Raw genomic sequence first — 27,029 nt, 5'->3', positions numbered from 1 at the left:
GAAACCGGTTTTGTATCGTATTTTTATACTTCTTTTTATGATAGCCTGCAAAATTCTAATATGTCATCGAATTGCTTTAGAGTTTTGTGACTAAAACCAAATAGTTTCCTTTAAACCAAAGTCAATTTCTGCTTCATATAGTACATGTTCAATATTCCTTCAACATTTTTCTTCTAATATTTCTCAGAAAGTAACTAAATTTCAATCCTCCCCCATAGAATACGGTTTCAGTGTTGTGTTGACCTTCATTTTTCCGCCGGTGCAGTGCAGCCGTATCCTGCACCAAGGATCCGACATTGAGCTGCCCTTGATCGCGAGTAACCTTCAGCGCAGGAGAGAGCTTTCGCCCTCGGAATGCAAAATGAAAAATGTGAAAATGGGAAAATAGGAGAAGGAAATGCGGAAGGGGGCTGCAAGGACATGGCTAACGAGTCCTTGGCCAGGGTTAATTGGCCGGGGTACCCATAGCAAAGGTAAGCCCTGGCTTTATTGCCAGTTAATTGACTTTGAGTGGCATTAACCGACATCCGAGAGTGACTTACATTTAATTGGACCTGACAGCCGAAACACGGGGCATTTTGGTACATACCTGCAACAAAAGAAAGAGAAGACAAGATTAATTATAAATATTAAATGTGGGTCAGCTTTTGGGGGGGGGTGTCTTTGGGTTGTCTTCAGTTCGGTCCTCTAAGATTTGCAGACATCGTGTCGAGAGTTCCCCAACTTTTATCCGTTTGTTTTGCACAGTTTTCCTCATTTCTGTGCCCGGTTTTTGTGTTTTTATTGCGCAAAGCGCACATGCCAACGACCTTGACCATCACAATTTATTTTCATTTTACTTTTTGCCTCCCTCTCTCGCCTCTGTGTGTGTGTGTGTGAGTGAGAGTGTGGAGCAAGTGACACACATTACGTAGGTCCCCATTTAGTCGCTTACACAAGACCTCAGGCAAGGCCAGCCCCACCCCCCAGCCCCAGCCCACCCGACATTTCCCTATCTTTCTCTCTCTCACTGCCCCTTTTTGCGGTTGTTTTGTTATTATTATAACTTTTTATTATACCCTCAAGTGTGTGAGTGAGTGGCGCTGGCTGGCAATATTTTAAATGCGATTTTCCATTGTGCAAAAATTATCGAGATTATTTAAGATGATTGTTCAAAACTATATTTAGAACACAGGAATTTTAAATGTAAACTAAAATATTTTACAAAGGACCTTAAAAATATAAAATCTTTCATAGAAAGGATCCATCTATAAGGTTTCTGTTTTTAAAAAATATTGAAATAGTTTAAAAAGCCTGCCTGTACTCTCACATTTTTAATGGAAAAAACAATTTTATAATTGTCTTTAGAATATATTATTAAATATTAAATGTAAACTAAAATATTTTACCAAGGACCTTAAAAATGTATGATCTTTAATCTATTTTTAATAGTAAAGCTTCATTTGGAAGGTTTCTGTTGTTAAAAATTAAAGAAATAATTTTAAAAGCCTTCGAAAGTATTTTACAATTTTAAATGCAAAATATAAATTTTATAGGCTATTTCGATGATTGTGTTTAAAATATATGAATATTAATTTTTCCCCATTAGAAATCGATTTGCATAAAATATATTTATAAATATTTTCCCAATAGAAACCGATTCGCTTGATAAACCGTCTGTCAATAAATAATTTGAATTGCTTCCTATAAATGTGCACCTGTAATTCCACCTGCGCACCTTTCCCCAAGTCTCCCAAGTTCATTAGAAAACTTAATGCGGAAACTGGCGGTCGACTAACCGACATCGAATCGTTCAATATGGCCTGTACTCAGACACAAAAATATATATTTTCAATGTCACAAAACAGACGAGTGGGGAAATCTATATATACAAATGAAATAGAGTAATGTGGGTGAGGTCAATACAGACCCATAAGCTACGTCAAAGCACAATTGATGATTGAGTGAGTGAATTGCGGTGGCAACTCTGGCAGCACAGTGGGCAAAATGCCAGGGAAATTACTCAAGGCACGGAAGTGAGCCAAGGCTTCTCATCGAATATTTCCCCCAAGCGAAATTTCGCCATAATAAATAATAACGTTAGGAGGAGAGCTTATGAAACAGCCAAATATAGAAGGAACCAAATTATGAAGGATTGAATGTCAAAAGACGATGGGAACTGGGTTAGTGTACCAGAGAACATCCTACGAAAGTCAACGTCAAAAAATCAATGTTCATTACTTTCAAGTGTTGGTAATTGGAGGAAAAATGGCAATTATAAGTTGACATTGACATTGCTTATCTTACAAAAAACACACATGCAACGTAGGAAGGAGGCTAGTGATATTGGGAGCGTGGGAGCCTGTCGTTTTCGTCCTTATCCTTGTCCTTGTGCGTTCATTATACAAGCCGAAGAGCACGCGCCCAGGCTGTTGTTGCTGTTTTTGTAGTTGTCAACGCATGCACATTTCATTGCCACACACATATACTGAGAAACCCCCCCCCCCCCCACACACTCACACATAGCCCACAACACGGCCCTGACCATGAACAAGGACTTGTCAATTTCAGCAGCCGCAAAAGCAATATACACGGAAAAAAATAAGGGAACAACTTTGTAAAAATTTTCAATTTTAAAAATAAGATTAGGTAACCATTTGACTTAAATGATGATATGATATGATATGATATGATATGATATGACATGATATGATATGGTATAATATGATATGATATGATATGATATGATATGATATGATATGATATTATATGATATGATATATGATATGATATGATATGATATGATATGAATGTATGAATATATCTGCGTATAAGTAATATTTAATGTACAAAACAAATTACTTATTCCAACTGTTTTGCAAAAAAAATTGTAATTGATATGTATTAAAAAAAAATAAAGTAAATGTATATATTAATTTCAGTGCATCTGACGAGAGGCCACATCAACTCAGTCTTCTAAAACTGATGAGGAGCAAGAGGGTACGAAACTAAGGGATAAAGGGAAAAGAAAACTCAGCGGAAACATTTCTGTTACGTGAGAGTAGCCATCGTAATTTAATTTTGTGTTATGAACACATTTTGCAATCTTTTTTTCCCCTATTACTTTCCAAACTCTTCACTTCTTCTTAAAGTTAGTTCGGCAAAGACAAAAGTTTCGGTGTCACTTGGTCTAGTTTATTCATGGTGAAATTCGATTCCAAACAAGTTAGAAGAAGACAGGTCTTAAGCTCATCGATAATCGTCCAATTAGCCCCTATTAGGAACTTAGGAAAATGGTATAATAGAGGAAGTCCATCGAACCCTTCCGACTCAGAAATTAGGTGGGGACCTAATGGGGCTTGATTGACTGATCATGGATAAAGGGGAATACAGTGTGTTTGTGATTAAGCGATATTAAACTAGTGGTGTTAAATAATTTATTGAACCTGAATAGAGAAAATATATATATAATAAAAATATCTTCCATATATTGTACTTAATTTAGATTGAATTTTAGTTTAAGTCCAGTGAAATATGATCCCTTGCCTACAATCATCAGCTCGAAGTGCAAATAAAGTTTTCGCATTTAATACTATGTACATATTGCACTATTTCCCAGAATAATAATGGTAATCAAATCAGACTAATTGGTTTCCATTTTATTGATGTTGGCTTTCCACATATGGGTCAATGACACCTGTTAGTCTGGGTATCAACCGATCCAATGTTGTTTATAAGAACTATCCTATTCAACTTTTGCCTGACACAGTAACCCATATAAGTAGGGGAAGTCTAGGGAACCGGAATATTTATGAGCTTGTGGCAGGGGGAGAAATGTGCTTTGGCCCTGACCTGACCTCCGATACAACGTTGGTTGCCCACGCTATAACCCCTATAGCCCAGCCCCTAACTATACCGAACTGAGAAACCGGCAGAGCAACAATGTATAGTAGAAAGCCATCAAAATTGCTGGCCCCCATTTACCTGCGGTACGGGAAAGTTTTAACTTGCCTTTCTCCCACCCAAAGCCCTATATTGCCCTCTCTATCGCTGCTTTTGCCTCTTTCTCTCTCTCTCTCGTTCTAGGAAGTGGGTAAGAAAATTTCATTGCCATCACGTTCAATGTCAGGTTCATGCGCATCGCCTCCAAATGCAAGGCAAAGGTTATGCAGCAGCTGCAGCCCAATGAAGGGCACGGGGGGGTTAAACTGGGGGTGTTACAGGGGTGGCTATGGGCCACTGGGTGGTGCCACGTTCGGCGGTTGTAAGGTCACTGTCAAGTGGCAATGGCATGTCCAAGGATGAGCCATTCAAGTGGCGACGTGTGCGGATACTTTCGGTATTTGTTTGGGTTGATAAGGTCTTGGCTGGCCGGATATCGGTGGTCTGGATTCGATGAATGGACATGCGGTGGTGTTTGGGTTTCTAAACTTACTTTAACTGTGTAGTACCTAGGTATTCCATTTATACATGATCTCCACAAAAATTTCAGTTTAAAATATTTAGAGAATTAGGGCTAGCGAAGGTTGAGGGATGGAAAATATTTTATTGTTCCCAGTTGGCAATCAAACCGTTCCTTAGCAAAACTACATTTCTAATACCATGTAGGTATACCATTTTTACGTGATCTTCACAAAAATTCCAGTTAAGAAATTATTAAAGATAGCGAAGTTTTCGGTTTAAAATATGTATTCTGGTTCCAAATTACCAGTCAAAACGTTCTATGATAAGCGGATACGGAAACGACAAGTTTTTTATCGAACCGAAAATATAGATTATAGATTATATAAAATAGTTCTTCAGAAAAGTCGTACAATAAGTTAACTATTTTTAAGGTGGGCTAAACTTAAATGATTAAGAAACCCCTTATGACATCTTAATAGAAACAAAGCTCTATTAATAAAACAAATTTTGGGTTCTCACCTACTTAGGCCCTTCAAAGAATGCATCATGCCTATAAAACCGAACCCAAATGCTAGCCGAAGAACCTGAACAACGACAACAAATCGTGTTATTGACCTAAGTCAAGGGCACTGCACTTGAGCTATATCTCACAGGCCGGAGCGGGATGGCAATAGCATATAGAAGGGAATGCAGATTGCAGATTCGAGTACAGCCGCGATTCGAATCGCAGCGAGTTGGTTGAAGTTTTGGGACAAAAGAGGTGATCAGAGGGGCTGGGCAGAACCTGAGAACGTTTTTAGGCGCGCAAATAAACAAAAAGCAGATCACAAGAGGAAAAATGTATAAATAGCGCCCCCAAGTCCCAAGCGTGACGCTCTATAGCCCTCTCTTTCCCTTTCCCCCGGGCGATCTCCCTCTTGTGATACTGTATTTTTAAATTTTTGCTGTCGGTGATGTGGTTGTTTTTGTTGTTTGGGTGAAGTCATGTCGTTGACAATATCAAGGCCAGCCCACCTACCAAACTTAAAGTTCCTTTGCACAGCGAAAAATGTATTAAATCATAATCCCCTAAAGTTTTGAAAAATAAATTTGTAAGATACTTTCGAACTTTCCTAGCTCGAACTAAACTTGAGTTTTTTTTTAACTCAAACAAAACTTTCTGGCCAAAGCTTTCTTCAACCTTACTATAAGTCAAATTTTTCTAAAAATTAAAAATAAATCTCGAATTCTTTACTAGTTGATGAAGATTTAAGTTATAGAAGTTCAACTGTATCACTTTTGAAACTTGTGTGAATATTTATTAGTATTTGGTTTTGGAATTTCAATTTATTTCGCAATCCGATAAGAATAGTTCCTCTGTGCACTTCTTCCCACTTTCCCGACTCGTTCGCCACCTCTTTCTACACCCCTATCTCCATCTCTTTCCTTCTACGGGTTGGGTTCTTTGCGATCCACAAGAAGCCAACGACTTTTGCTTCTAGGTCAATGGCACTTGCCTGAGAAGGAGGTTCTTTATGCGCTCCCTGTGCAACCAGTTTTATTCTTCGCCGATCCTGCTAATAACCAGACGAATCCCTCCCTGTTCCCCTCTCTTTCCATTGTTGCTATCCTCCTCTGTCTGCCCTACATTGGACCTTTGGTCTGCTTGATTTAATGCTGGTACTGTTGCCCCTTCTTCATCTGGATTTTTTCCAGGCTCATTTCTTCGCCGCTTGAACTGCTCTGCATGCTTTTGTTGTTACCAAAGTTCAAGGTCTTCGATTTATCTTCCCTGCCTCTGTTTTTGAGATACTTATTCTTAAAACAGTGGTGATTGGAAGGCGACGAAAATTTGTTTGCTCATTGTAAAGGATTTCAAAGAAAGGATATTATTTCAACTGTTAAAGTTGACAGATCATAATGTTTGACCTCAACATATTTTGTAGGTTTCCAAATGACCTATTTTGCATACCCAATTGGTATTACACATGCAGGGATATATTATTAATCTAATAAATGTACTTCAAAACTTCAAACTTATATACATATTTAATTTTTTTGATTGTTTAAAATTAAATTAAATATCTGTTTATTCAACTATTCTTAAATGCTTATAAATTGAATTGTTTAACATTAAAATAATAAATGAAAAAATATTTCATACTGTATTTTCTAAAGCTTTTTGACTAAAATTAAAATACATTTTAGTTGTAAGTGTTTTAGTGTGTGAAAATAAAATAAAACAATAAATTTGTAAGCGTAAATATCGTATATATTTTTAAGGGAGTATAAATGTAAAAATGTATAAGTTAAAATTTAATAAAAAACATTTAAGTGGCGATCATTTGTTTTTAAAATCGTATGAATGTACCCAAAAATATTTTATCAAGATTTCTCATTTTTAGGCGACGGTTGTCTGCGTTGTTTACAGAGATTTCGTTCAAATTGTTTTTTATTTATTTTTGAAGAGTCCAGCCAGGCCCTTTGTTAGCCGATTTCTCTCCTTCCCTCCCGATCTTCCCTCTCCTTTTTCCCTTCCTGTTGTTCTGCTTTGCTGGCCAGCTTAATTATTTAACTTGATTCGAGTTTTTTATGTATGCGATTCTCTGCTGTCTGCGCCTTTTTTTCCTCCACTTTTTTGCACTTTTGATTTTCTTGTTCATTCTGCATTTTTCACTTTTGTGGTGCATTTAAATTGACTTTGAGCTTCACTTATTTCATGTAATTAAGACGTTTCCGGTTCATGACCTAAATGTGCAATTTAGGGCAACTGTTGGGTGGCACAGGGGATATAGGGAGGTTTTTGAAAGGGCTGGTTTTCATATTTGCATAAACATTGGGAAGTCTATTCGTTATTTTGGTATATGACTCATGCGAAATTTAAAACTTGCATCTTTTTCGCTAGCATCAATAAAAAAATTACTATTTAGATTACCAGACTACAAGATGTGCAATAAGTAAAATATTTTTTTAAGATCCAAAAACATTTTTTCCGAGAAATTTTTATAAAAACGACCTTAACTTGTGCGTTACCTTGAAGAAACGCTCGGATTTACGTCTGCGAATTTGCGTGCCCATAGGGCTTCCCGTCAAACCGTCATCTAATCCAAGTTGAGATGATTCAGCGCCAGTTCTGGGCTGGTTATAAGAAATTTAAAGCTTTCCATCCAACTGAATCAGACTTTGAAGCCAAGGGGGCAACACTGGCACGTGCCAAAATAATAATATATTCAAATATTCATATTGAAAAAAATGGCATATAAAGAATGGGCCAATCAGTAGAAAAAGAAACCTATTAAACATTTTCAAAGACAGATTGAAGAGATAGATACAACAAAAGCAGAAGTGTGAAACTTAAAAAAGATACAAACGTCAGCATCGATGTTTTACGTCCTCTAATCAAAGGTTTCATAATGTTCTTTCTAAACATTCAAGCCGTAAGCTTTTGAATTTGCGGATCCTAGACGGCTATGAGAATATATACATACCAGTTAGTACTTCGATGAATCCCTCTTCCTAGCACATTATTCAAAAATATATATGTATCTTAATTTCGTCTGAATTTAAGAGATGTGTGAATCGAATACATCCAAGTGCTGCTCGTGCTTTTATGGAATATGGTGCATATTAGTTGGTGCCATCGGCACAATCTCAAATCTTTATTCTATTATTAACCCATTTAGTCAATATAATGTCCACCATATTGGAAGTTTTATAGTTCCCTCATCGTTATACAATAATTACGAGCTTATTTCAATTCTTGCAATGATATTCACCATTTCGTATATTATTGCTGGGACTCTATTGCTGATTGCAATGAAGCGGGTATGTATAATTTTAATTAAATTTTAATGCATGTTCGAAATTTCTTGTTTTTTTTTTTGATTTACAGCATTCTAAATGGCTATTTCAAGTGGGAAAAGTTATAAGTTACTTCTACCCAATAGTCGCCCTTATGTCTTTTTTTCCATTGAGTAAGTGTAGAAATCGTTTTATTATTTGATGGTATTAAGGACGGTATCCGGCCACCCATAGGCGTCTTTGTTCCTTTGCTAATTTTTTAATGAATTTTATATCGATTTTTCCTCAATTTAGTTGTACATATTATATGCGCAATTTCTTTGTGCCGATATGTAAGGCACACTTGGCCTTAAAATAATTTCCAAATTCACAATCTTTTCGGATGGGATTGACAGTTCAAAACAAGAAAACACCGCGATTTGGATGGACTCAAATCGGAAGTGCGAAAAAGAGCAATAAGAGTCAAAACGAAAATTTCTCTGTTATGACGATGTTTTAAAAATCTGACGTAATATGAATATAATAATAGTGTAATATATATAATAAATATTACAGTGCAAAAGAACAGTGAGTGTTTTTCTGTTTGAGGTCTTGAAGATTTTATAATATAAGTTTTCTATTTATTAATAATTTGGCGGGAAAACAAAAAAAAGTCAATTATCTTTACGATTATTTTTGGTAAAGGCCATTACAATGTTAAGTAAAAGTATTTGCAAATCAGGTGAGTTTACTACGTCAAAAATTGACGATTTTTAATATTTTGAAGCAAATTGATTTAACCGATTTCACTGTGAGAAATATCTTAGACAATTATATATCTTGTGCTATTCGTTCCAAATCAACTCGCAAAGCAGCATACAATATTTTGATATTGGATATTTTTGGTAAATATTAAACATTTGTAAGTCGTGTGTCGAACAACCAGCATAATGCTGCTCGATGTTCTAATGGTTACCTACCTATTGGTAGGTGGATTCTTTATTTTTGATGTTTGTTACCCAGGTACCACTCCCAACATACGTTCTTATTAAATAAATAGTTTTAAATATTGCTTGCGCGATAAAATTATGCATAAATAAAAAGGGAAGGTGATCTGCGAATTAAACAAATCTTATGTGATAAAAACTGGATATTTTATCGCTTTCCAATACTCTCCGCCCATTTGTACTGCGATATAACGACTAAATTAAATATCCAAACATTTTGTTCTGACTTGATTATTTAGAAATCAACTATTTTCAGTCATGTTAAAATATCAATATTTTTGTAAGGCATACTCGATTTGATTTCTTTTGAGTTCGGATACAATTTTAACCAAAAATCATCATAGACCTCAACTTCTGATGCCCAAAAATGTCTTTTTAAATCGGTTCATTGAAACTTCAATTTTAAATCAACATTTCTGTGATTTATGTGAAATTATATTTTAAGTATTTGATTTCTACCGATGTTAATCCAATCAACTATAATTAGATATTATATCAAACAGTACAGCTGTACAGATATAGGAGTCTACTAAATTATCTATCCTTCTTGCCTTAGCTATTTATTTTCTGTTTTCTAGATTTAGTCCTATGCAACGTAGAAAACGTAGAAGTGACTAAATTTAGCAGCTTAGGAAGGATCACAATCTTTTATGATCGGAGGAAAATAAATTTCCAGTGATGTTCGAACAAGTTGAAAACGGCAGTGCAAGGACGACTTTTATGCGGTTATTGTATATCATATTACTTGTCAAATTTTTTAATAGTCCGTAAAATAAATCAAAATTTATTATGTAAATATATAAAAAGTAATAATATATAAAGCCCAAAATAAGAATTGCCCTAATATCTGTGTAGACGATGTCCACTACAGCTAGTAGTACAAGTTTTTAGTTAGTTTTAATTTGGTAAACATTCCTAGTATCAAAAAAAAATAAATATAAAAAATGCAAATCGATACTAACAAGTAATTGTTTTAAAAATTACCGAAGTCTGACCGAAAGAAGCTTTAAATACAATATTTTTTATAAATGTAGTATAAGTAATTTCTCCAACGAAACACATTGAATAAGAAAAAGTCGGGATAGAATAATTTAAATCGAGTTTATTTATAAAGATGCCAAGTACCGTCTTTCGATTTGGAAAATCCAACATCGGATGGGTATCATGAGAACATCGCTGCGAGGACATAGCAGTTGGGTTTACGATTACCAGCGATACCTTGTAATTTGGCCTAGTGCGGTACCGTTACGCAGCCTCAGTCTCAATGCGATTGTAACGGTGCTCGCGATGGCGAGGGCGCGAGAGGGAGATGGCGATAGGTGGATCGCTGGCGGCGCTCAAGTACGTCACTCATACGCCCCGTTGCAACTGTAATCAAATTCACTTTTCGCTAATTGTTTTCGCCGTCTCGCTCGCTCGTTCAGGAAGTGTTCTAGATTTACGTTACGCCTGCACTTGTTCTACCCCCCTCCCCTCACCAACACAGCCATGAGTTTGTTTGTGTAATTATGGTATTCTCGCTTTCAGTGTGTCACATTTTGTTGTGCTTTTTTCGCTTTGTTTTTTGTTTCTATTGCTTTTTCCTATTGCCTTTTGCCTTTTGTTTTCTCTTCCGCTTCTCAATGACCTTGTGCTTTTTCTAACATTTTTATTGCGCTCGCCCACTTGTAATTCGCATTTTTATACAATTGCAAATTGTATATTATTTTTGTTTTATTTGTTTTGCATTTGGTTTTTGCTGATTTTGTTTCGTTTCGATTTTTTGTTGCCATTAGAACAGGTTTTGATTTGCTTGGTGTGGCATTTTTATCCGCCAGATACTTTTGTTAACTGTTTCTATTCTGCTGTCGTCGTAGTCCGTTTATCTGTGCCCGGTTAAGTAACTGAGAAATCGCCATAACCAGACTGGACTTGGCGTGACTTTGTGTCAATGTTTTGTTGATTTAGAAATGAGTTGTACTAAGCTTAGTTCGGTTAGCACAACGGTTATAAATCAATCAGCTGTTGGCTAATTATGCGAAAATCATTGATCGTAATTCAGGGCCATCGAGCTAGCGGGAATTTCATCACGAGCCGAGGAGTGGAATAATTGGCCAACATTTATCTGTAAGACCTTATGACCCTTTGGCTTAATTAGTTAAAGATCGAAATTGGAATAAATTATTTTTAAGGGTTCTTTACAAGTCAACATTTAATTTACAGAATGTTTATTTGGCCTATAGTTTAGCGAATAAAAGTAAAAACCTTTTTAAAATATGCTTAAGATGTATAATCTTTTAGTTATAGCCATGGGATTTCCTTTCTAAAAATTTTAAAGTCTAGATATATGTAATTGTTTTAATATTCTGCTTGCATAATACATTGATCGATGCGCAATCGGCGTTACATTGTATCTGTATATTATATTTAATTGTGTATTATAATTTCAATAAATATTCAATTCGGTTATAAAACATTTGCTTAGAACACAGTTTGGATTGAAGGGAAATATGCAGCAAGTACGAGTATTTATTATTAGTTTGTATAACCTCAAGGTTGAAAACCCCCAAGGCATCCCCACCCCCAAAGCCGGCCACTCTCACAATTTCTCTCTGTTCTCTCCGGCGATCATTGATCGGATTTTATATGCCATAATCTATTTATTTATTCAATGGCACATAGTTCAACTAAACCTTAACAAATTACGCGTTTGATTTAGTTCTATTGAATAATGTAATTGCTAGTTTTGAGCAAAAATCAGCATTTAGTATTGCTCTTTATGAGGAGTTATGTAAGCAAGAGGGAGAGCTCATTTTTGCCGGCAAGGTCGTTGTATGACTGGGACTAGGCCAGGCAATCCGGAAAAATAAGTCAAAAAACGTCTAGTGACTCAATTGAAAGTTGGCCAGAACGCAATAACGCAAATGTGTTTGCTCTACAGCTCAGTTCTTCCAACCATTTCACCTGCAAATTAAATTATAGACGCGGAATTCGGTTTAAGAGCTTCTAAAAAACTTTTATTCTATTATATTATTATGAGATAGAACAAGAAAGAAAACAATAGATGTAATTTTATATTTAAAGCCTGATACTTTTTTCAAAATGACAACAAAACGAATATTTTCTTGGAAAAATTACAATCAAAAAATTAATGAACCACATTTTGCATAGAAATATTACTTTTGATCAGGTTGTATACTTTTTTTTTCGTTGCTTAGAAATGAATATCGGAGTTTACATAGTAGTAACTTAATACTAGGTATAGCACTTGGTGTCAAAAGGTAGTTTACCGCGCTGTTTAATCTGGCACTTTGGATAACTGTTTACATAACACTATATACTAGTTAATATAACCGTTTGCACAACAGTTGTTCAACTCGAGCGTATTTAATATATTGCAGCTTGTCGAAGTGAACCGGTCGGGGTAAAAATGTAAATAAATAAACAATCAATGTTCGTTCTCAACCGAGTTAAGTTTTATGTTTTGTAATCCCTGCCTCAATGATGACGATCGGTAATTGCCTGACTTGGGAAATTAAGATATTTTGCAGATTGTTTAATAGTTAAATGGTTGTGCAATACCATACGGTTAAGTAAGAACCTCTTTATAGGCACAAAAAAGCTATTTGAAGTTAAATTGGCTAAATACTATTTGTTTATATTTTTTACTGTTGGTATTAGCTGAAAACCAGGCAATAATGTTATACCGATAACATTTATAAATATGTATATAAAAATGTTTATTAAATATATCTGGATAAGTAAAAAATATTACAAATTTAAATAAATAAAATTAGTTATAACCAATATTTTTAAAAACATTCTACAAATTCTCATCTCTGGCTGTTTCGCTTTCTCCTCGTGAGTTTGTGGGCGAAAATTGCTTGCTGTCACTGGCGCAAAATGATAACAATGGAATATAAATACATTTCATGAGGAATATGGACGTTTATGAGTGCTCTTCACACACACACAAGCACCCGGTGTTGACCCATTGCTGATATGTGTGATGCCTGGATCTGAAGGTCTCAAATTTGGCTTGACATTGACATTGAAAAACAGAGTGCTCTACAATCTGGCATATCCGACAACGGGAGCAACAGGGAAAATTAAAAAATAAGGTAGTAAATGGGAAACCTCTCACTTTCACAACTGATGGAAAAAAGCAAATAAATCTGTCGAATCGGCTCGGTTGGCCTTGACTTTTATTTACTCAACTCGCAGACTCGTTTATTTATTAGCCAAGCAACAAAGGAGAACGGCAAGAACAACAAGCCGTAGTCCAAGAAATTGGCTCCCCGACTCTCCATATAAAGCACACACGCTCGTATATGTTGTATAACTAAGCGTATCTTGAGACATGTGCAAAAATATATATATGTATAGTATATATAAAACAAAATCAAGGCGATGAAATAAAAACCCACAGCTCAGCCAAATGAAATCATTAGAATACCAAGATTTCTCAGTCCGAAAATCATTCTCGACTGTCACTTTCATCCGTATCTCTTTCGCATTCGTAGAACAGGTTCCCCGCTTAGCTGGAAATCCCGGTCCAAACATATGATTTAACCTGACTAAAAATGCTGGTCACATAATCAACCCACTACGCTGGCTCATTTATGTGGAAAAATAAACAAATAGTTGATTAATTAATGCTTTGGGGGAAGCCAAACAAAACACAACTGAAAGTGAATAATTTATGGAAACAATCGCAGCAGAATTCTCAATAATAACAGAAAATAAATAATGTTATAAGGAAATCGCACCAACGTGTGGAAGTTAGAATAACAAAAAAATCTAATTGACTATAATTAGGTGACAATCGCAGTTATTAATTTTGTGGCGAATTTGCATTTAAATGGATTTTTAAAAATCACTAATAGTGCGGGAATACTAATATAACTATTACCTAATGGTTAGGCGTTGATAAACTTTAAATTGTTAATAAAAAACCATTAAACCTTTTTTATTTATATCAATTTACTGTGTATCTTTTGCGTAGACCTAAAAACAATTTTAAAACGGAAGCGGTGACAAATTAGCATTGTAAATTCCTCTCATCGAGTAATTCATTAACAATAAAAATCGAACAATGCAGATCTGGTATATATTTCATATATACGCATTTTCACCCATATAGATTTAATTCCAATTTGGATACGAAGCCAACAAAAGTCAGACATCACGTCAGAGGAAAGCAGAAAGGCAGACTGAGCGGCAAGTTTATTCCAGTTGAAGTTCAAGGTGAATGAGCGAGAGCGGCAATTGCTGAATACACACAAAAATTAACACAGATATAGATAGGAATATATAACATATATCTCGCAACCTTGGCAATGCTAAAAAGTGTGCCGAGATTGGGTGGAGGTGGGGGGAGATTGTTGACCAACCCCCAAAAACAATTTCAATTTAAATTGATAATTAAATTTAAATAAAAATTCTGATTGAGGATGCAGCACTGAAAGCAATGTACATATACATATGTATAAACAGATATTTATATATATATATTATTCTTTAAAAAGAAATCCTAAATTATGAGGTAATCCAATGATGAATTGAAATTATTTCGTACGAAATGTTTTTGGGCTTGAAACTGAAATCCTAAATCAGATAAGTGTCGTATGATTCTCATTTGAAACACGCCTTGCTTAGCTTTTCCACACGTAATCCCCCTCTTTAAACCATTGACCCAATCCCCAATTGAACTCGACTTTCAAAACGTGCTTCAATTTGTATTCTATTCTAGATTTTTTTGCTCGCATGTTGTAGAAAGTAAAATTACTCATATTTAGTTTGACCTTTTGGTGGTCTCAGCACTACCGTTAAACCCATTCATTCCATAGATATGTATATGTAAATGCATCATGTGCGACTACTAACTGTACAAACAGCTCTATTAACCGCTGACTCACGACTCACAAGTGAATACGTTTCAATTTCCTTCATGTCAAGTTTGTCAGTCCCCGCTTTACACTAAGCTACAGACTTAGAAAGATATTAATTGGTTCCTTAACTTTCTGAAACTAAGTTCTAAAATAAATAGCAATTACCTTGCAAATATATGATAAATAACTTGGGTTTCTGAATACATTTAAATATGAATTTGTAATATTCATGTCATTTTGTAATATTAATAAAAATAGTTTGGTATTGGGATATCTGGTAAGTAATATTTTATGTAAATGTATGGGCCAAGAAGAAGAACCTAGGAACCAAGCCACAACCCCAAAAATCATTTAAATGATATTACTCAAACTTGTTACCAAGAATAAAGTCTAATAATAAATATATTTTTCCCCCTAATCTATAAATCAACATATAATTCCATCAATGTTAAACATTTTCCCCCACATTATTAGCAACTTTTTAGTGTTTCGTATCCCAAAAAAGGCAATTATAATCGTGTTGTCCAGTGTCCCTATATATTTGTGTGTTGTAGGAACCTGCCCACGGTTTATCCGACCATATAGCGATCGACAAGTGCCGTCAGGGTCAACAGGTGGCTAGTTTAACAGTTCGAGTGGCCTGTCTCGGGGCAGAGACGACTTACCTAGATCAGGAATCGAGCTAGACGGCTCCTCGCCGTTGCTGCTGCTGCTGCTGTTGGTGTTGCTGCTGCTCGAGCCGCTGCTGCTGGAGCTGGAGGCGTGTTTGACCTTGGGCGGAGGCGGTGGCGGTGGTGGCCGCATCACCGAGTTGCCCAGGTTCGATTGCTGCTGCTGCTGTTGTTGCTGGTGGTGCATGTTGCTGCTGTGCGCCATGTTGCTGTTGCTGCTGCTGCTGCTGGATACCACGGGCGTGCGAAAGATGTGCGCAGAAGAAGAGCCGGCTGTTCCCGAGGAGCCGCTGCTAGAACTAACGCTAGCAATCACATGTTGCTGATGCTGCTGATGTTGCTGATGCTGCTGCTGCTGCACCTGATGTTGCTGCTGGAAATGATTCGAGGCAATCACGTTTACGTGTCGCGTGCTGGTGCTAACCACTAGCTTCCTAGCCGCTGCAGTGGGTGGTGCAACACCACTGGAGACATATTGCTGCTGCTGCTGCTGCTGCTGTTGGGGTGGCGGTGGTGGTGGTGGCGGTGGTGGAGGCGGCGGCGGTGGTGCCAAAGGTGGTGTCTGCCTTTGCTGATATTGCTGCTCCATGTAGGCAGCAGATCCACCTCCTGCTCGCCTGGCAATCACTGGGGACACGGGTGCCGATCTGGAGTGGTGGTGCAGTGGTGGTGGCGAAACCGAGTGCCGACGAGCCACCACCACAGTGGTTTCATCATACAGCCGGCCATCGCGGATCACGCGGACATGTTGCTGCTGCTGCTGCTGCTGTTGGTGGTGCAGAGGTGGTGGCGATTGCTGTTGTCGCTGTGATTGCTGCTGTTGCTGTTGCTGCTGCTGCTGCTGGTAGTGGTGCAGGGCCGAGGGACTGGCGGAATGGCGACGCGACAGGTGCTGATTGGAGGGCAGGGTTCGGGTGATGATGATCTGGGGGGTGCCCGAGGTGGTGGTCAGCAGGGCGGTGGCCTCTGGAGGTGCGGATCGCGCTGCACCACCCACCTGTTGCTGGCTGTAGATGTGCTTGACCCCGCCGCCCGTGGAACTGGTGGCCCTCTGCTGCACATACTCTACACGCGGGGTGAGGATGACCTTCTGGGTGCCGCCGGGCGTGGTCAAACCTGTGGGCTGGCGGGGCGGTACGGTCTGCACCTGAACGTGCGTGTACCGCTGGGGGGTCAGGCTATTGCTGCTTGTGGGTTCCCGCTCCAAGTCGCGCTGCCTTTCGCTCTCCTCCAGATGCAGCATCTCGAAGTCAATTGGTTCGGTCTTGATCAGTTTCGATGCGGATGGCGATCCTACGGATGAGGCTGCGGCCGCTGCTGCCTGAGCCGCCTCCATGCACTTGAGTTTCTTCAACATGATATATCAAAATAGGGTTAATCGCTCAAAAATATCAATCTGTCTTAGATATATTCTAAATATGTGTTGTATGGAAAGTTGCCTTTTTGTTGCTTGGTTTTTTAAATTATTTTTTGTTTGGATTTGATCCTGAATCACTTTTGCCTCACTTCTGCTGCCTTTTTATCCTTTCCGCTGCTTGCTCTTTTTTGTTTTTAAAATCAGTCTCTTCTTCTTTACGCTTTTTGTTGTTGCTGTTTTGTGGTATTTTGTAATTTGTTCTGCTTTTGGATTATCAAAAAATTAGTTTTGTCAGCCTTCAAAGTTGCAATGAAAAAGTTGTCCTTTTTTCTTCTGTTTTTGTTTTTTTCCTTGTATTTCTATTGTATCCTAGAGAATTTGTTGTTGTCCTTAGTCCTTACGTTTAGCTTAGCGTTGTTCCTATACCTGCCCACAGTTGCTTGATCCTTACCATATGTCTAAATATATACTTGTATCTGGTGTATTCTGGTTGAGGCTACTTCCGTTGACGATGAGATGAGTTCGACTGAGTTGCGTTAAGTTGAGTTAAGTTGGATGATCTCGTGCTGAGAGTTCGAGTTCTGAGGCTGATTCCGAGTCTGAGTTTGTTTTTAGTTGCTAATAATACTTGATGGTTTATTGTTTGCTGATCTATGCTCCGCCCGATCCACAGCAGCGTCTGAGTATGTTTGTAGGTATTTCTTTGAAGTAGCTGCAAGGGATACAACCATTTAATAACTATTCTGATCTTATCGGTTTAACCTTATGATTTAGAGATATACATTTTCCCAAATGGCATTACTTACTTTTTTGCAAAATGAAGTATATCGCTCGATTGATTGTTGAATTGATTGATGTATTGATTGATTAAAATCGTTGAATAATATGTATAAGAATATATATATATATTTGATGATCGTATTTAGGTGTGTATAAGGTTTAATCTTTTATTTGTTTGTTTACAAATTGATGGTTTAGTTATATATTCACTGCTTATACTATTTTATAATTTATACAAGTTACACGCTTCACAAGATTTATTATATCGACTGGTTTTAGTAATTTTATTCCAAAAATATATGAGTATATTTGTATAGATATTTCTTAAGATTTTGCACATGAAACACAACGCTTAAGTTGCTTTTTTGTTATAAACTTTTAAACCTGAGCAGTAATTTTCGTTCACTTTGTTTTTGTTTAGACTTGCGTTTTTATACTTCCGCGGAGCAGTTGGTTTATTTGTTTATTAAACACCTCTAGAAAAATATAGTTGAATTGGGTTTTTTGCTTTATTTGAAGTATTTATTTTGCAGGGGGAGCGTTGTGTGAGCTTTGATAGATATTCAAGGGCCACTTTTCATATTAAATATATTTTATTAACAGCTTTAAGCTCATTTATTGGTTATTTTCACTTTGATTTTAATTTGATTAACTTGTTTTTTTTTGTGGTTTTCGGCTCTTACACTTGTCTCTGCTGACTTTTGACCTTTGTGCCTGGCGAACGATGGGCGAATTTGTTTATTAGGAACAACTTATTGAAGCACATCGCGACGAGGTGACGAATAAAAATGGTTTCGTTGGAATTGCACAGCTGTTTTAGCGATATCTCCGATTTTCTGGCAACTTTTCACCGCTTTTCTTATATCGTATGGCCAACAGCTGAGGGTCGAATTCGAGTGGGCGGTCGGTAGCAACAGCTGGGCGCCCGGGAAGGTCGTTTTCCAGGGCGGAGTAGCAGCAGTGGCATCAGCAGCAGATACTTTTGGAGGACTACGGTTCAAGAACAAGGACGAAGACGAGGTCGGTTTGGGGGTAGTAAGGGGATGCAGGACGCAGGACGGAGGACAGGACCCAAGCAGCTGTTCGGCCTGCACAAGGACAAGGACGCTCACGAGGCGCTACGGATACGATACGAAAACGATACACGGACACGGTTACGGCCACGGCCACGGCTCAATGTGGCCAACACTTGGCGCCCTTGACAATGGGCTCTCGCTTATATAAGGAACCTTGGCGTGCTCCCATAATTATTGCACATTTTGCCCAATTTATGCACTCTCTTTCTTTTTGATTTTTTGCAAATTTTTCCCCTTTTGGAAATTTTTTTCTTTGAAATTCATTCACTCTCTTGGTCGGCTAGTGGGTTTTTGTTTTAGTTGCTACAATCGCGGCTGGTAGGAATATAGTCGCAACCGTTGCGTTGGCCGTACTTTCTCTGACTGAAACTGCAAAAGCTCAGAAAGCCAGAACAGAACCAGAAAAGAGCGAAAAAATTGTAGTTGCCTCTCGCGCAAAAAGCTGCACAATGAAAGTGAAAACCATATGAAAAACGAGAGAATCTCTGGCTGCAAAGATGGGAAGAATTCGAAAACGAGAGCCCGGAGAGAGAGCGACTGCGTACGAGGAAGCTGGGGCGCAGAATACAACAAGCAAAACATAAATAAACAAAAATAAATGCGAATGAGCCAGCCAAAAGCGAAAGATTGTTAGATTTTTGTTTGTATTTTTTTCTTGTCGAAGGGGGTTAACAAAATCTGGACTGGGGCAGTTCCAAAGGGGGAGTTTTTGGAGTTTTTTTTGAGGCATAAGGGTGGCTCATTACTCGGGGGTTGCTCGCTTTCCATTTGGGGTTTCACTTAACGGGGCTCAACTTCCGTGTTTCGGGTGCGTATGAGTAATATGCGTGCGAAGAGAGGTTCATGGGGCTGGGGTTTTCATTGGGTTTGGGCCACTCTGGGTTATTTTCTCTGGGTTAGGGCAGGGTTACGCATTGAGGTAGGTTCGGGGTCTGCAATGGATGAATGGAGCCGGATTGTAGGAAAGGGAATTTTGCGCATAAAATTAGCAAAGTTTGAGGGCTAAAAATAAGTGGGGAATGTTATTATTGACTAGCAAAATCTAAAGTGAAATATGTTGGTAAATTTGCAGAGTTTTTGGTTAATAATATAAATAAAAGCTCACAAATAAACGAAATAATAAAAAATATACAAGTGAATTTATTAAATAAAATTAATTAGTACTTCCTAATAAACTTATAAATATCAAATCATTGTTTGATGTCCTTCTTAATCCCGTTACCAAATTCCATAGCACGTGCACTTTGCTTACTTTCACCTACCCATAAATAACTAACCAGAGCAATCATGTGACATTGTCAAAAGAAATGCATATTTTTTCGTAGCGCCATGAGATGATGCATCGTGCCCCACAATTCCTAGTCGATTCGATGGCGGCCACATAGCGGAAGCTTCCGCAAACGTCAGTTGGGGGACCTCCAAAAAAATATATGTAAAAATGCTAGGCACAAAATAAACCGCTATTTACAAAACGAGCAAAGGCGATGACATTCAGTGTGCGAGTGTGTGTGCACTCGCGTGTGCATGGCAACATTCAATAGCAGACTAATCAACAAACAAAATGCAACCTCACGAGTTGCAACCATGTGGAAATCGACAGAGGGAAAATACTAAAAATATTATTTAAATTGAATTACTTTTTGTCAAAAATTAATCATTTTAATATTAATAATTATTCCTTTTTTAAGTTTTCTTGCGACTTTAAGCTTTTACTAGACTGTCAAAAATTACAATATCCTAATACATCACTTTTATTAAATTAATAAAAAATGTTAAAACATGGATTTTTTTAAAGACAAGGAAAAATAATTCACTTAAAAGATTGCTTATATCCTTTTTAATTCATCACAAATTCATAAATACTTTTTATATTTAAGTTAAAATAAGTTTTTTTATTAATATAAAAAATATGCTTACTACCAAAATCCTATTCTTTTCTCCAAGTGCAAACGCACACATGAACACAAAATAAAAGCGCACACCCATTCAAATGCGGCAATGTATTGACCTTAACACTGAACGACATCGCACACACTTGCATTGCAAAATAAGAACTTGAAATAGAATAAATCGAGCGAGAGAGCAGTGCAAATAAAAAGAGAGCGCCGAGAGAAATAGACCACACGTGTGTGTGTGTTCAAGTTCACCCACACCAAGGCGAGGCTAACAGAGCGTCTACAGTTGAGCAAGCAGCGCACTGTTATCGCGCTGTAGATACCCTGTTAGGATTCCCCCCTCTACTTTTTGGGGTCTCGTCTCTGCATTTCTGCGGAGTTGCAGGGGGCGGTGGGTGGTGCTGGGGCTGGGCACTATATGCAAGGGGGTGTGGCTTGCTTCTAATGAGGGTTGCAACTCCAGACGGAGTTTCGGCCCAGTGGAATGAGTCAGACAGCAGTGGACTGGGCCCAAAAAAGAGCTTATTTAGCAGGAAGGATAATAGCCCTTGTGTTCGATTTTTATTTAAATAGTCAATATACTTGAGCATCTAATTGAGGGCTTAAGCGCGAAGTCCGAGAGTGAAAGGTCAAGCCTAATTTTGGAGTAAGGGGTTTTACACAAATAGCTCTTTGGAAGGTTGGGTAATTCTCTTTCTTTTCAGTTCGAATATCGAAATGCTTCCCAAATATTTTACAAATGTCTTTATTTTCCTTTTTAGAAATTATTGTTTTTGAGTTATACTTTCTAATACCAATTTCAATATCACTTTCCTCATCTTTAATTCTTTATTTTTCTGGTCACTGGTTTTCACTTGGTCATTTAAACTTAGATTTTGGTTTCGGTAAGATATGATATAACTATTTTCATTTAAATTTAGAATACAGTTTTGTTTTGCTGATACAGCCATATGATTTTTTATTAAGATTAGTTACCCATACTTAAAACGAGCAATAAGGAATTTTATTAAGCTTATGTGTAATCCGTTTCAGATTGCATTTGGTTAAATAATTTTCAATTTAGTTATGTTTTACGCATTTGCACACATTTTACTTATTAAGTTTTGTCACATAGTTTTTAGCTTTAATACTTTTTTAACAATCAAAGATCTCCATTCACTCACAAGGTTGTTTCCAACTAGATGTTTATATTTGTTTGAAATGTTATTTTTAAAGCACAGATTGTTAGATGCAGTTCTCATTAATTTGTTGCCATTTAGAATGTATTATTGCTGGCACTTTTCTGCATATGATTATTTGAGCCATCCTTGATCATTATTAATAAATTATTTCCTTAAATTGGCACACAAAGCTCTCACAACACTGCACTCAATCCAAGCCATTTCCACGTACAAAGAGTCCACATAATTGCACACATCCCGCAGATTCTTTTTGCATCCGCATCCAGGGGATTGAAACTTGGCCCGATCGAATTCTGGTGTTAACAAACGAAAGTTAACCGCCGATTGGTAAGACGATTGCGCAGAAGAGGAAGAGCGCGACAGAGGACGGAACGCGGCGGTGCGTTCCACATGACGTATTCAAAATGACTGAGACCGAGACTCGACTGCAAATTTTCGCAAAAGTGAAAAATTCTACTTTCAATATGAAAACGAGCTGCGCTGCTGGCGTCGACGCCGACTGCGCTGCCCGGGCTGGAGTTGTGCAGCAGCAGCGCACTGTGGGTGTGGGTAAGGTAGGTCGTGGTATGGGAATGCACAGTGGGCACAGGGAGAAAAGGGAGAGAGCATCGCAGAGAGCGCGCGAGAGAGCGGAAGGCAGCACAGAACCTGCAGCGAATGCAGAGAACAAAGAGGAGCAGAGAAGTCAATGTACAAAGCAGATTGGGGGTGCAATGGACGGCGCACATGGAACTCAGACGTGGATGTCCCTACAGTGGGTGCCCACTAGCGGCGACCCAAAAAAACAAAATTTCAATATTTTCTAATTTCAAATAAAAATGTAGGATAGCAGACTACCTGGACACATATTGTATTTTTTAAGTATTGTAAGTCGCAGTAAAATAATTAAGCTAAAAATAAAAACAAAAGATTTCGATATTTTAAGAAATCTATAAAAATATAATGGAAACCTATGCCTATACTTTTATGCCATAGCATTTATAACAAACAGGTCTGACTTTAACTATTTTTTAATAGAAAATAATATTGGGGTTCCTAAGTTAAGGTTCAGTCGCAAATTCTTCAGATCTTCGTGATCTAATATGAGTTTTTCTCCATAAACCTCTAGAAAATTGCGAGAAATCAAAATCTTGACATCGCAAACTGCACTGTACCATGCTTTCAAAGCTTTGTACCCATGTTTCTGGTCTATTCTGTAGATATCGTGGTTCCCGGCTGGATCGACTTGCCCCTTTTGCGTGCTTCTTTTGGGGTTGCAAAGTTTTTGGCATTCCGGGAGTTGTCGTAGCACAGAAATTAAAAATAATTGCAAAAAGTCGGCGAGTGGGTGGATTTCTCCGGTACTTTGGTTCTGGCTTTCGGTCCTCTGTCTGTCTGGAGTTGCAACCCCTCGGGCAACGAAATGAAAGCAAACTTCAGACTCTACGACTTGGGGTGTGGAAAACGAGTGGGAATCAAAGGAGTACGAGGTGGAAAAGCAGGAAAAGGAGTAAGAGGACAAGCGGTTTCCTAGACACTCGATGGGCTACATTTTGTTTGGTAAGGTCGGTCCAAGGCAGAGATACTTCCTTCATGAGCTTCGATTTTGGCCAACTCTGGGGGTTGCACTCTAATGGAGTTGGCTTCCTTTGTTCTTCAAGCTGTGGGGGAAGTTTTAAGGAAATAGTTCCCTTGTAACCTTGATTTTCTTATTTGCTATTTTTGTTGACAAGACGATAATAAGTTTTCAAGAACTTATAATTTGTTCCCCTTACAAATTTAATTACAATCTGGGGCTCTACGGGAATCTCTACCAGACTTGTTCTTACCAAATGTGCTTAAAAATTAGCTTAGAACTTAGTTCGAAGAGATTACTGTAGCAAAAGGTTGGGGGCAAGCTTACGGTTTCTTTATTACTAATGTTTTCTTTCACACACAAAACAATATAGGAAGTATAATTTCAAATTTGCAAAGAGCAATTAGTTAATTCCTTTTAACCTTGTCAAAACCCTTCGCAGATCTTTTCCCATTTAGAATATGTAACTTGTCTCATTTTGATGCCAAACCTTTTCCATTGAGGACCTCCAAATGCAACGAGGGCATCGCATTGAGACACTGGCCCTGGCAGCCACAATATAATAGTGGCCAAATATCATGGTCAATGGCAGCGTCGTGAAATTTGCAACTGCCGACACGTGGCAGGGGCAACCAGACACCACCCTTTGGTTCTTTGGAGGGGATGCCACCCTCGACCCAGCCTGCATCTGAATCTAAATCCAGCGAAATATCTCGTACTCTCTCTCTCTGCAGAGAGCGGAGGTGCAATAGCGCATGTTTGGGAGCTGCACCGTTGCAGTTGCCACACGGCTGCACGAAGGTTAAAAGAGTTTTCAGGGGCACTACGGGACTTACAACTGCTTCACCCGGCGAGGACCAAGGACCAAGGGCAAGGACACGCAGGCATGCGCATTTCCGCATCCGTCGTCGGGTCCTTGGCTCCGATTCGGTTTAGTATTCGGATCCTTGGCTAGAAGTGCCTCATTGCCAAGGTCCTAAGCGTGGGGGAACTAGTGCAGCCAACGATGATATGCAAAAAATAGCTATTTCTAATTTTATATAAAAGATATTAAGTATAATTTTAGAGTACCTACCATGGAAAGGTATACCCAAACCATATTTATTTAGAATTTTTTATAAAAAAAAAGTTTGATCCGTAATTTAAAAAAAAAATTGATAGCTAATTTAATTTTTTTAGTTTTTTAATTTTAAAAAGGGCTGCCATGACTACCTTAGATAGCACTGCCTGTCCCTCAGATTTTATTCCATGATGCAGCCGCCAAACTCCTGCAAATGACATTGAGTGGGTGGCAGACAGTGGGTGGAAAAAGAAAGGGAGTGCGTGGGAGGCAGATTAATTTCAGGGCTGCACATTGCAGTTGTTTTGCATTTCCTTGGCAAATTGTTAACTGAAATCACCCATTGCACTGCAAGGATATATGCCACACACGTGTCACCCACACCCACTCACGCGAGCACGGAAATTCGACATTGCCCCGATGGCCATTAAAAGGTCAGCAGATACAAGTCCTTGCCTAGATGTGGATTAAGATGTAGAAATATCAAAGTGATATAATTCTCTGAAATATTTGAAGTGTATAAAAATAATTTATAATCAGATTGGCTGGAGCATATTTTATTTTCTTATAATAATAAGAACTGAAACTCGACATTGCCCCGATGCCCACTTGAAGGTCAGTAGATAAAAGTCCTTGCCTAGATGTTGATTAAGATTTAGATATAACAAAATTGTATATATATTCCAGTAAGTTATATTCAAAACGAATCCCAATTATTAGGAAATTAAAGTTAGATTAGCTGAATCATTTTTGAATCATTTATGTGTATTAAAAAAGGCAATATTACAACTAGGTAAAGCTTAGTTCAAAATAATCGGTTACATAATATAGAAACTATTTGAGTAGTACTTCAAAAATCATGTAGACTTATACAATCAAAAAATCTATTGTCTCTGTCAACTTAGAGACCTCCAGACTAGAACGAATTAGACAAGTCCGAACTTACAAAGTGCTCACACTAACGACATTTCAATATCAGACCCAAGCCAATTATTGGGTCAATGTGCGTGCACTGAACTGATTCGGCCAGAAAGCCAAGTCAAAGCGTAAATTGGCCAAAAGTGTGCTATAAGTCAGTCGCCTCCAGAGAGTTCATTGCGACTAATTCTCGTCGGGATGTGCGGAGCAGGAGAGCAGGCCTTCCAGAGGGTACGTATTTTGGTTTATTTATGGCTGAGCAGCCTTCGGGTCGATGACTCAGAGGGAATATTTGGGTTCCCCCTCGATTAGGGTTCGCCAAAAGTTTATCCTCTTGTCCTGCGTACGGTTGGCACCACTTGGATCTAAATTAGATGGGGATATAGTGCTTGGATAAATTTAAAAATTTGATTTGATTAGCAATTATAAATGAACTAAAAGCCAATATTTTGTTTAGTTTTAAAATAGTATTTCCTTATAAATAATGATTTTCCAAATATAACACTTTTTATTCTTTCTTTGTTGTTAAAATGATAATGTTTTACTTATTTATTTAATTTATTTATTTTAACGATTTTAAATAAATATATTATATTACTTTTTAACAGCACTAAATTGTTGTTATTTCATTGTTATATGAAATCATTTCTACAATCAAAATTTATTTTACATGATTTAAATTGTAGAACAAATTATTAAAATAAAAAATAGAGGAGGACAAACCTACTACAACTTCAGATTTTCCGTGTGTTCGAAGGCCTCTCATTGCTCTTTGTCCTGTTTTATTATTCCTACTTTCAGCCAGCAAAGGTGAATCATTGTTCCATAAACTCACACTTTTGGTCTGCCAGCCCTCGAGCACCGGATGAGTAAGCCAGGGAATTTGCGGCCAATGTTGTTGAACCTCCTAGGGGCATGTGTCCATTGCACCTGACACGCACTCCTGGATAGAAAGGAATATATTCAAACGGATGGGTATGGCGCCAAAGTTCAGGCGCAAGTTCAAAGTTCGTGTCGGATTTGGGTTTGCTTGGGCAATGGTAATATTTATTAAATGCATTTAGAGAATACAGGTAAGCTTATCCACTGTTGGCGTATATGTCGGTTTTATGTATTTTTATACCCGTTACTCGTAGAGTAAAAGGGTATACTAGATTCGTCTGAAAGTATGTAACAGGCAGAAGGAAGCGTTTCCGACCCCACAAAGTATATATATTCTTGATCAGGATCACTAGCCGAGTCGATCTAGCCATGTCCGTCTGTCCGTCTGTCCGTCTGTCTGTCCGTCCGGATGAACGCTGAGATCTCGGAAACTATGGGAGCTAGGCTATTGAGATTTGGCGTGCAGATTCCTGAGCTTCTTACGTGGCACAGTGCCACGCCCACTCTAACGCCCACAAACCGCCCAAAACTGTGGCTCCTACAGTTTTGATGCTAGAATAAAAATGTGACGCCACCTGTGACGCCCACAGTTTTCATGCTAGATAAAAAATTTTAACTGAAATGTATTGGTCTCG

General features: G+C 37.9%; 1 protein-coding gene across 2 annotated transcripts in view; it reads right to left on the bottom strand.

Annotated features, from left to right (window-relative positions):
- The window catches only part of Eip75B (Ecdysone-induced protein 75B), a 110,739-nt gene extending 88,407 nt beyond the window's left edge, over positions 1-22,332 (bottom strand). The window contains exons 1-3 of one of the 2 annotated variants that reach the window (XM_070996445.1): positions 22,191-22,332; positions 17,854-18,303; positions 15,685-17,759 (exon numbers count right to left, since the gene is read on the bottom strand). In XM_070996445.1, the coding sequence (XP_070852546.1) occupies positions 15,685-17,047 (1,363 nt within the window). In that variant the 5' untranslated portion in view covers positions 17,048-17,759; positions 17,854-18,303; positions 22,191-22,332. Of the gene's footprint in view, positions 1-15,684; positions 17,760-17,853; positions 19,265-22,190 lie in introns of those variants that run through there. The other variant, XM_036816402.3, reaches the window with a different exon arrangement.
- Positions 22,333-27,029: the final 4,697 nt, after the last annotated feature.

This window comes from Drosophila suzukii, chromosome 3 (genome assembly GCF_043229965.1).
Source record: "Drosophila suzukii chromosome 3, CBGP_Dsuzu_IsoJpt1.0, whole genome shotgun sequence".
In the NCBI taxonomy this organism is placed as follows: Eukaryota; Metazoa; Arthropoda; class Insecta; order Diptera; family Drosophilidae; genus Drosophila; species Drosophila suzukii.
This window is presented reverse-complemented; position numbering and strand designations above follow the sequence as displayed.